We start from the raw sequence: 11,660 nt of genomic DNA on the forward strand, positions 1-11,660 counted from the left end.
ACATACATTTTTTATATAGTTTAGCAAATTTTTATTTAGTTTCATTTTTACTTGACATACTAAATAAACTACAACTAAAATAAAAATGAATAAAATCTATAAAGACATTAAAATATATAAAACTTTTAAATAAAAATGAAACGGTATAAAACTGAAAACATTCAAAATATTACTAAAAACTAAAATATTTCAAATATACCAAAATAGCACTGTAAAATAGGTAGTCATTCAGTAGGAGGTTGAATCTCCTGAATTAATTGGACTTTGTTAAAATTACCTTTAGCAGGATTCACAGATATCCCTGACTTGTATAGCATCTCCTCATTTTGCCAGTCACGATTCCTCAACACCGTCTTAATCCCAAAAAGAAGGACCAGGGCGGCAGAGCAGACTAGCACCAAAGTTCTGAAGGACTTCCTTCTCAATCTGACATATAAAGCTCTCATCCCCACTGCTACCAGCAGGCAGAAGCCCATACTAGGGATGTACAGTACTCGCTCCGCTACCACAAACCCCACATAGAAGAATAGGTTGGTGGCAGGGATGAAGGGAACAGCCAGCAGACCCAATGAGAAGACCACCAAACTCTCTGTGGTGGGTAAAGACGATGAATAGTGATTTGCAGTACCATTTGTTCCATTCACCTGCACTGAGTTTGAGTAAAGAGTTGAGTGTTCATAATCAGAGCTACAACTGTGTCCGTTTGTGGACTTCCCGTTTGCTACATGATGTGCTTTCCCGTTGGCCTCCTTGCTTTTGGTTGGGTAAAGGCAAAGCCCGAACCAAACCAGCGCTAGAAGCGAGGTATAGAAGGTCACGGTGTGGAGGTTTCGCCAATCTGTAATGCTCCTCAGAAGAGGCAGAGCATCCATTGACCAATCAAAACTTAGCATGTCAGGGCACAGGAGGAGCCAAACATTCATGGCAGGGAGAAAAAAGAACGTTAGCATCCTAGTTAGGAAACAAGGACAGTCTGCTGCAGGGTTGTCCGAGTTGGAGAAGTTCGGAGGTTTGTTGCCCATCCAGTAAAGACGGCAAGCCAGAAGGATGATACCCCAAAAGCCCAGCAGAAACACGTTTAACAGCAGGTGCAGGTTCTTCTTCTGAGAAACAAAAACAGAGAAAAACAACATAGATGAAAAGACAAAATTACCGGAATTTCAAAGAAGATATGGCAGAATCAAACATATTAAAATTCATAAAATGAAAGAAATTGGGCTGGGGACATCCAACCTACAACACACACACACAACAAAGAACTTGATTTCATTTAGAAAAAGTAATAAATAGCCATTTACAAAACTAAAGAAACGTAAAAACTAAAGAAATATAAAACAACCAAATAACACCAAACAAAAACAAAACTAAAGCAAACCAAAATATAACAAACCAAAACAAATATAAAAACAAAAGAAATATAAAACAACCAAATAACACCAAACAAAAAACTAAACTAAAGCAAACCAAACCATTAAAGTATAACAAACCAAAACAAAACTAAACTAAATAATATTAACAATAACACACAACATAGATGAAAACAAAGTGACTGGAACATTTCAAAAAAGGACACGGCAAAATCATTTTTTTTCAATATGGCTTTGCCTTGTGCTCACGTCTGGCCCAGGTCTTGTGGTCTTGTTAGTAAATCAATACCAAGATTGAACAATAAGCCAAAGATTTCCAACTGCATTAAATATTAAAGAAAAATTCAGAACAAAAGGCAACAGATCCAACAGTAAGTAAATTGAGACCGGAAAAATAAACACTGGAGCACAATTTGGAACACAAGCAACCTTCATGAGCAATTTGTTGGAGTCTTAAGAGTTATTCGATACATACTGTACCACATGCGCGTATTACAGTTTCATTGTGACATCAATCCTTACGAGGCCTGTGATGGTTAACGAGAATCAGCCCTTTGCATCTCCAGTCACTGCAAACAATTTAAAACTCTTGGCTTTTCAGAGAGGCCAGAATAATAAACGTAGTGTCACTGACTGCTGGTCAGCGAGTACAGCTTGACGTCACAACACAAGGCAGCACCACATTCATCTCTGTCTCGTACTGCCGGCTTTTACAGACTTTATAAAATAAACAAGATATGACCTCATAGAGGTGCCAACCCATCATACTGCAGCGCTGATATTAAACACTCCAGCATGAAAATTAGTTCAGTATTTATGTGTTTGAATATTTTACATGTTAAGTAAAAGGAGGGAATATTGTACAGTTCCTGGTAGAGCAGCTGCAAAAGTTCAGTACGCCTTCCTTTTGGTGTTGATTTTGGATCGAGGACACCCTCAAGCAATTTTATGACTTCCTCCAAACACGGAACTCATTCGGTACAGACGGCAAACAAACACGCAGATGATTACTTCAAGGCCTTTAAACGGACAGTTCACCCAAAAATTAGTATTCTGCAATCATCCTTTTTTTCATGTCGTTCCAAACGTGTATGACTTTCCTCGTTAGACAGGATGTTAACACTGATTTCTCCAAAAAATAAAAAGTGAATAAGGCCAGAGACTGTTGAGCTGGAGAAATGACAAATTATTTGTCTTACACAATTTGTGAGGAACAGAGGAAAATTTAAGTCATTATTTGCTGAACATCATTGATGACAAATGCATGTTTCATAATGATATTTGAGATCTGTGGTGGAGGGGAAATTTTCATCTAGTAACATATTCTTGTCATATATGGAGTATTTTTAAACTTGTTCATAATGAGTTTGATAGAATTCGTCCCTATTCACTTTCAATGAATGGCATATAACCGAATAAATCTCCTTTTGTATTCCACAGGTTTGGAACAATGTAAGTAAATGATGACAATTTCATTTCATAACCCTTACAAGATGTTATGTACATTTGGAAAACGCTCATATTAAAGATTAATGTGGGAAAGCTTCCCCTAAAGATTATTTGTGAACCATTTTGTCAGTCCATAATACCAATTATTGTAACTCATTAACAGAATGACTGTGATACAGTGACTATGTGTTCTGCATTAATGTCCAGCTGCTTTATACAGGATCGATTTTTGGTCATCTCTGCGTTAGAGAAAGAGCACATTATTACTTCTCACAGGGGAAATATCTGTAACAGGCCACTTCCCATGTAATCATGTTATAGCACAGATGTATAAAGCATGTTCCAAATGACATAACCTTTACCGTAAGACCTGACAGACACGCAGCTCTGAATCTGTGATATGATAACACAGCAAAGGGCCACATGCCACCAAGAAATTGGCAATTTAAAAAAAAAAATTTTTTTTTTTTAATTGAATGAATAAATAAAATAATAACTAAAAATATAACAATAAATTTACTTTTTGGCGTTAAAGCCAAAAAAATATTTTGGTTTTACTAAATGAATAAAACATACAATGTGAAATAAATTAATTAATGTAAAATATGTTATATATATAACTAAATTATATACGAGAGTTATTTAAAAGCAAGCTTGCTGTTCTGTTTTGCAACTTAAACTTTTAACTGCCTGTGTCTCTTGGTTCCTGTGACATCTGTTTAAGTTTACTGACCTCAGGCATGAGGGGAGCATTAATGACTGCAAAAGATGAAGCAATACAATTAACTACAACACATATATAAAATGAATACAGTAAGATATTACACACATTAAATATTTACATACATAAAAATGGTTTACATGATAGCTGTTGATAATATCTGAAGGTGTTTTGATTTCATGTATACAGTACAGCTGGCTGTCTCAGGTGGACCATCCCAGCGGAGTGAACTGTAGGCTGAAGGGAAGAGGTCGTAAAGGGAGGGTCCCACAGGGGTTTTGAAGCAGCAGGCTACAGAGGCCGAGCGGAACAATTCGACTGAAGAGAAATACAGAACTGCATTCAGGCAGGTTCTGAATCTCTGAACCTAAACTGCATTGGTATGAAGGTTACAAACAAAGGCCCACATACTGTATATCTCTAAAATACAAATTTGTTAGAAGAAAATAATGCAGTAAGCAGAGCAATTAAAAATGTTCTCAAATAAACAATTCAGCATTGATTCTTAAACAACCAATATTGATATTTCAATCCAAGGCTTTTTTTGATTACATTTTTTTCATATATAAATGTGAAATAATTAATATAATAATACGTTTATTTACATAAATACACTTAAAACTAAATGCAATGCTATTGTTGATTGGAAATTAGTGATAAAGTGTTCATATATTAAAACTCACATATTAAAAATATATTTAAATTTAGTTTTGTGGATAATAGCAGTCTTAGGTATGCTTTTTTATATTTGGCTGTTGCATTACTTAAGAAATTTGAGATTAAATATTTGGAAAAAATTTGCCATTTACATTTGTGTCAACAAGCCAACTATGGAAACACAATTTATTTTTCCTAGAAATAAATGTAAAATAATTCATATTAATACAACATTTATTAATATAAATAATATACATAAAAATGCTATTGTTGACTTCAAATCCATTGGAAATTAGCGCCAATACCCAGCTCTAGCAAATGTAAAATTAAGTGTTCATATATGAAATAATTAATATAATAATACGTTTATTTACATAAATACACTTAAAACTAAATGCAATGCTATTGTTGATTGGAAATTAGTGATAAAGTGTTCATATATTAAAACTCACATATTAAAAATATATTTAAATTTAGTTTTGTGGATAATAGCAGTCTTAGGTATGCTTTTTTATATTTGGCTGTTGCATTACTTAAGAAATTTGAGATTAAATATTTGGAAAAAATTTGCCATTTACATTTGTGTCAACAAGCCAACTATGGAAACACAATTTATTTTTCCTAGAAATAAATGTAAAATAATTCATATTAATAAAACATTTATTAATATAAATAATATACATAAAAATGCTATTGTTGACTTCAAATCCATTGGAAATTAGCGCCAATACCCAGCTCTAGCAATTGTAAAATTAAGTGTTCATATATCAAGACTCAATTTAAACTTTGTTTTATAGATAATTTTATTTGCAGAAAGTTGTCTTTCGGTATTCTTTATACTTAAGAAATGTAAGATTAAATGTTTGAAAAGAAAATGACCCATTTACAATGATAAAAGCATCTAAAAAAGCAATGTGGTCATTGTTATTTCTGCATATATTTGCATAGAGAATTGTGACCGTTCTTCTTTCTAATATCTATTCAACCATCTACAGTTGTCTTCACACAAAAAATACATTGTGATGATTCTCATGGACAGCTGACTGAAAACAAGACACCTGCCGAGTGTCAAGACCAATTTCAAGTGGCATTTTATTTGTGCAAAATGCGAAGTTGTAAGACTAAAAACTTTTTTTTTTTTGCCTTGCAAGTTCTGCTATTTCCTTTTGGTTGCACTTGAAAGTCCTTGCATACTTCACTACATCTGTAGTACAGAGGCAATTCCTGTCCCTAATTAGTGAACTACACCAGTAAGAGAGCGACGATCACATAGCATATAGGCATAATTACATCCTTGGAGTCAAAAAATTCATACCAGGAAAAGGCTTACAAAATGTCTTCACATCTAATGAGACTTCTCTCCTGAATGTTTCTCTTCATAGATAAAGGATTTTCCAAGGGGCCAGGAGAGCTTTGGGGTGATGTATTACCAATCTACATCTAGCACTGAAGGACTGTGAATTCAAACAGATGAAAGTACGAGAGACATTCATTCTTTTCAACAGATATAAATCTCTGCAAATAAGTGTGGTGATGGGGACGCATCTGTCATTTTAGTGCATGCACGAGCGAATGACTGAACTCCACATGACCCTGTCAGCCAATCTCACCAAAAGCCTGTAAATATGGGCCGTTTCTTGCACACACACACATACAAATATATATATAAAAAAAACCTCAACTCTATACAAATTACCGGTGGTCTACGGGCGCTTAGTGGGGGTGAGACGGTGCGAGTGAGACAGATTGTGGAGCTCTAGCGGAGGCTGAAGATCTGTCAGTGAGGTCATGCGGGAGTGTGAACGCTTGCACACAGGATTCTCGCTGGATTTATGAGGCGGCTGCAGGTTTGGTACTGCACAGGCTCTCGAAAACCAGCAGGGGTTTTTAGCACTTGAAGGTTTGGAGCCAAAACACATAGACCCTGGGATTTGCGTAGGTTTGAATCTGTGTGTGTGTGTGTGTGTGTGTGTGTGTGCGCAGAAGATCTATGCATGTACAAAATACTGTATTTCAAAATGGAATCAAAATAGTGTTTCTGGCAAGGTTATTATCATTAAACTAAGAGAAAAAATATAAATGTTTATATAAAAAAAACCTCAACTCTATACAAATTACCGGTGGTCTACGGGCGCTTAGTGGGGGTGAGACGGTGCGAGTGAGACAGATTGTGGAGCTCTAGCGGAGGCTGAAGATCTGTCAGTGAGGTCATGCGGGAGTGTGAACGCTTGCACACAGGATTCTCGCTGGATTTATGAGGCGGCTGCAGGTTTGGTACTGCACAGGCTCTCGAAAACCAGCAGGGGTTTTTAGCACTTGAAGGTTTGGAGCCAAAACACATAGACCCTGGGATTTGCGTAGGTTTGAATCTGTGTGTGTGTGTGTGTGTGTGTGTGCGCAGAAGATCTATGCATGTACAAAATACTGTATTTCAAAATGGAATCAAAATAGTGTTTCTGGCAAGGTTATTATCGTTAAACTAAGAGAAAAAATATAAATGTTTATTGAAATAAAGCTAGAACAAAATATAAATATTAGATTAAACAAAATTAGAAAAAAAAACTGAATTAAAGAATAACTGAACTAAAACTAAAGCAAAAACTGAAATAGGAATAAATTAAACCTAAATAACAATAATAATAGAATTACAAAAGCACAAACATGACTAAAAATTAAGCTAAAATTAAAGTGGAAAATATAAAAAAGTAAATAAAAAATATTAATAAAAACGATAACAGAATATACATTACATTTAAATAATTATTATAATTCATATAGCTCATTATTCTAAAGAAAAATAGCCAATTTTCTAAATATTTCATGAAAATGTAAATACTTTCTCTGCATTTGACACTTTTATGCTGACAGTTTTTGCTGTATGGATGACGAAAATATATATTTATTTTTTTTCCAGCTGAAAATGCCATTTTACACTGAAATATGTCTAAAGTGAAATGTGTTGGGAATGCCACTCTTTGTTGTTTATGTCAAAGTGAAATCAAAATGGACCCAGTTTACACACTGATCTTACTGAACACAACTTATCAGTACCTAAGAAAAGAAAACTGTCTTCATTCTATTAAATCAAAATAATAAACTCGATTTCTTCTGAAATGATTTTCTTTTTCCACTTTCCTTTCCATTTTCATTCATGTCAAAACTACTGGATAATATTAACCAATTTTTAGCTACTTACGCACTGTTTTCGCAAACCTACAGTCAGGTCTACAATGGAACGCAATTCAATCAATCATATCCCAAAGGATAAAATCAAGTTCTCAACCTTTATGCCTCACTGAATATTCAGTTTCACTCTGAAATAGGTCACAGAACTCAAGTAAAAACCTTCCAAAATGCTGTTTGACTTTTCTTGTTGGGAAAAAAACTCCTCCAATTCTCACAACAAGACACCGTATTTGAGAAAGCAGGAATGTGTGTGCCTCATTGTATCTGAAGTGTACTGATGCACAATGCTGGACTAAATGTGGCTGTGCTTAACCAAGTGAAAACGTCCTCAGGCTGTGTGGGGAAAAAAAACAGAGAAGAGAGTTTAAGAACACAAACACATAGGAAAACTCTCTTATTCACACTACCTGGCCATCAGACATACAACAACTGTCACTTCTAGTCTGCCTAGTATCTGGCACAGAGTAAAACAGCAGACTTAACTGCACAAAGATGTTGCTATTTGAATGTCTATGCAGAGACGTGTCACCATAAAAGAATGGACTCTAAGCACTATCACACAGTAAAAAGAAATCAGTTCTCTGCATGCAATGTTCATTTTCCTGAAACAATATTCAGTTCAGAGATGAGCTTAAGCAAGGGAATAGAACAAGACATTTAGACAGAAAACCATAGAAAGGCAGAATAAAATCAGATAACACCAAACCCTTAGAGAACGACCACCAGTCATAGATCGAGAGAGATTTAGTGCTTGGCTCTATCTCCACCATCTCCCATATAAACAATAAGTGTCCATCTTCATAATACGGCTTCTGTTTTTAGTGTCAGGCCTTCTGCAGCTCAATGTGGAATATAGCTTTTGCCTTATTTTTTGTCTATAATCCCGTTTGTCTTGAAATAAGTGGTTTAACACTGCCCGGCAAGAGGTTTTCTCCATTCCTCCCATTGTCGGTTCCTCTCCATTAGTTTGAAATGAAACTACTAGAAACAGGAATATGAGGATAACATCCGTGGAGATAAAGCACACAACAGACCAATTCAAATGAAAAGTGAAAGAAAGAAAACCATTTTTGGCAGCATTTTTTTCCCCAGGACATTTCGGAAAATTTAAGAAGCTCTGGATATTCACACAAAAAAAAACTATTTTTTTTGCTATTTTATGAGATTTACTGAATGAGGAAGGTAGAAGAAAAAAAACCTTAAGTCATTGTTACTTTTCTCAAACTATGTATGTTTTGGGCTCCAAAAAGGAATGGTAATTCCCATCCATCCATCCATCCATCCATCATTCCATGGGCTCACGCCCGTTGGTGTCCAATGCCCGTCTAACGCTCAATTTCCAGTGTGCACAGTCCTGTGCCATCCTGCTAAGAGAGAGGGATGTCCCTCTGACACCATTCTTTGATGTCATCCAACCACTCCCTACTCGGTCTTCCTCTCCGTGTCCATCCACCCATCCATGATCCCAAACACCACACACTTCACCAGTCACTTGTCCTCCATCCTGCAGATATGTCTAAACAGGCTGAGCTTCCTCTCCATGATGAGTTGTACAATGTTCCTCGTGTTTCCAACTCGTCTTTGCACCTCCACGTTTGTGATTTTCTGATGCCAGTGGATGTGCAAGATTCTCCTGTAGCACTTCATTTCAAACGCCCGCAGTAAATCTTTGTCTTTCTTCCTCAATGTCCATGTCTCACAAGCATACAGCAACACACTCATCACACATGTCCTAATTATGCTGAGTTTGGTCTCTGTTATGATATGCTTGCTGTTCCATACTGTCTTGAACCCTGCCATTACTCCCATTGCCCTCGCTATTCTCCTTTTGATCTCCTTGTTGCAATCGTTGTCCCAGGTCAGTAGACTACCCAGGTACACAAACTCGGTGACATTTTCAATACTTCTGCCCCTGATCTCCAGTTCCTCTTCTATGTCCTCTTGTCCAAACACCATTGTCATTGTCGGCCTCTCCTGCTTCATTCATCCGATCCAGATTTCCTTGTAATTCAACTCTATCCTCCTCCAGTAGATGGCAATTAGTTGATAATTATTTTCATGTTCATCACTGTTTTCAAGGCTGCTATTAAAATTATATACTTGAAATAAATAAATAAAAATAGTACAAATAAAATGTACAGTGTGAATGATATTTTGTATATCCAGTCTCAAACAATACCAATCACTAAAAGAAATAAAAATAATAATAAATAAAATAAAATAAGTTGTTAACAGATATGGTGCCAATATGCAGATATGCCAATAAACTGTGCATCTCTCCCTGAGTGTCTTATAACCATGATACATGATTAATTAATATATTCATACAGATTTAATATTAAAAAGGCGAGCTGTATGCCTTGATGTAACTCTTAAATTATGTTAAAAAAACATATAGGTTGCCACATGAAGGAGAACAACATCATAATTACAAAAACTGGATTCATTAGAACTCTTATCTACTCCATCCACAGGTACACCACAACCTAAATCAAAGTCCTGCAATACACAGCCGCTCAAAAAAATGAAATGCACATGACTGGAAAACATATAAGCCATTCTGAAAGAGCCAACACCCTGTGAGATTTGCGATTCAGCTTCAACGAGTTGAATATTTGCTCTGAATCTGCTTTGAGCACAGTTATAAAAGGATCAAGAAAAAACAGCCCAATAGCCAAGATGCCATATGAGGATTTAGCTTTTAAAATTCACTTAAACCAACAAGCCGCTCTCATATTATGTCCAGATTGCTCTTCTAGGATATTTTTAGTTTTCCTCAAAGTTTCAGAGTAAGGACTTTTTCTCAGAAGTCTGTTAGGGTTTCCAATGCATGCCTCATCACTCTTGGATTTAACCTACATGACTGATAGAAGAGGGAAGTGTTAAATATTTGACTTTCCTTCATGAGTAAATTGGCTGTAACCATGAGGGATTTGGGGAGAGCAGAGTTGACGGATAAAAGCCATCCGAGGCTGCGCTTAGTAATCCGCTGCTCTTAATGAGACTTTTCAAATGAATCTGCATGCAACTTTGGGCCTGAAGACAAGTGTAGAGCTACAGAAGATTATTTACTTTTGTGACAGGCCATCAGCAATTTGGCAAAGACACAGCAAAGAAAAGCAGCAGCAAAGATATACAGGAATTACACTCGGATAACATTTACTGGAGAGACATTTATTGGAGCAGAAGCTGAGATAAGACAAATAAAATTAATTTGAGGAACCGAAATGTCACACGACATGAGATTCCACACAACACACAAAGTAAGAGAGAAAATGAGAGAAAGCAATAAAGAATGCAAGATGCTATCTAATGTACTGTTGAAATCAGACAACCAATAACTATTAAAATTTTTTGTTTAACAGAAAAATATGATTATGCTGGGCAAAAACAGCCTTGGAATTGTCTTTAAGCACAAAAAGGCGGTGATATGCAGCCAGTGCCACAGGAAATTCTCCATGAGCCACAACTGCAGAGAAACTCTACAGAGAATCACACTCCAGCATTTTCTTAGCCTGAAATATGACAAACTAAGACTTTTATAAGGTCTGTAACTTTATACTGCTACTCTACTTATAGAAACTAAACCAGTTCCTTAGTCAGTGAGAGCTAGTGTTAATTTCGTTAACAAAATCTATGACAAAAAATGTTTGCCAACAAAGTTTTTCCCCCTGACGATAACAAGACAATAATAAGGTCATGAAACTATAACTGAGACTAAATGAACATGCAATATCGTTGACGAAAAAAGACGAGACTAAAATGCAGTTAAAAGAACAAAAACTTTACCAAAACCTTTTTATTTTTGTTAAAAAAAGTGGAGCCAAAACATTTCAGACTGCTGTACAAGACTCTATTATGCGACTCTATTATTTTTTTGTATCATTTTAACCATTATACAGTAAGACGAAAATATGACGAAAATGTGTAAGTTTCCACTGACTAAATTAGACTAAAATGCTCAGACATTTAGTTGACTAAAACAGAACAAGTTGAATAAATATGATAAAAACTAAAAGTTACATTTGACACAGGACTAAGACTAAATTAAAAATAGTTGACAAAATTAACATTAGTGAGAGTTCATCTAAATAATCGCAAAGAAATGACACCACTTACAACATTTAAAACGAATCACAATCACAACAACTTTAACTTTAAAATTAACTTCTCCCAATATAAATTAAATTGACTGACCCTTAACCAAACCCCCTAAATTCCTTTACATTGCTTCTTGCAAAAAAATCTTAAAATATACACACACACACACATGCATACAG

The 11,660-nt window shown here is 35.4% G+C and overlaps 1 protein-coding gene across 1 annotated transcript in view; it reads right to left on the reverse strand.

Moving 5' to 3' along the window:
* The window catches only part of tmtc2b (transmembrane O-mannosyltransferase targeting cadherins 2b), a 67,566-nt gene that overhangs the window by 28,324 nt on the left and 27,582 nt on the right, over positions 1-11,660 (reverse strand). Inside the window, exon 3 of the mRNA XM_016274635.1 lies at positions 278-1,103. Coding sequence (XP_016130121.1) covers positions 278-1,103 — 826 coding nt within the window. The remainder of the gene's footprint in view (positions 1-277; positions 1,104-11,660) is intronic.

The sequence above is a fragment of the Sinocyclocheilus grahami genome, unplaced genomic scaffold (assembly GCF_001515645.1).
Source record: "Sinocyclocheilus grahami isolate Dianchi unplaced genomic scaffold, SAMN03320097.WGS_v1.1 scaffold88.1, whole genome shotgun sequence".
NCBI classification, from domain to species: domain Eukaryota; kingdom Metazoa; phylum Chordata; class Actinopteri; order Cypriniformes; family Cyprinidae; genus Sinocyclocheilus; species Sinocyclocheilus grahami.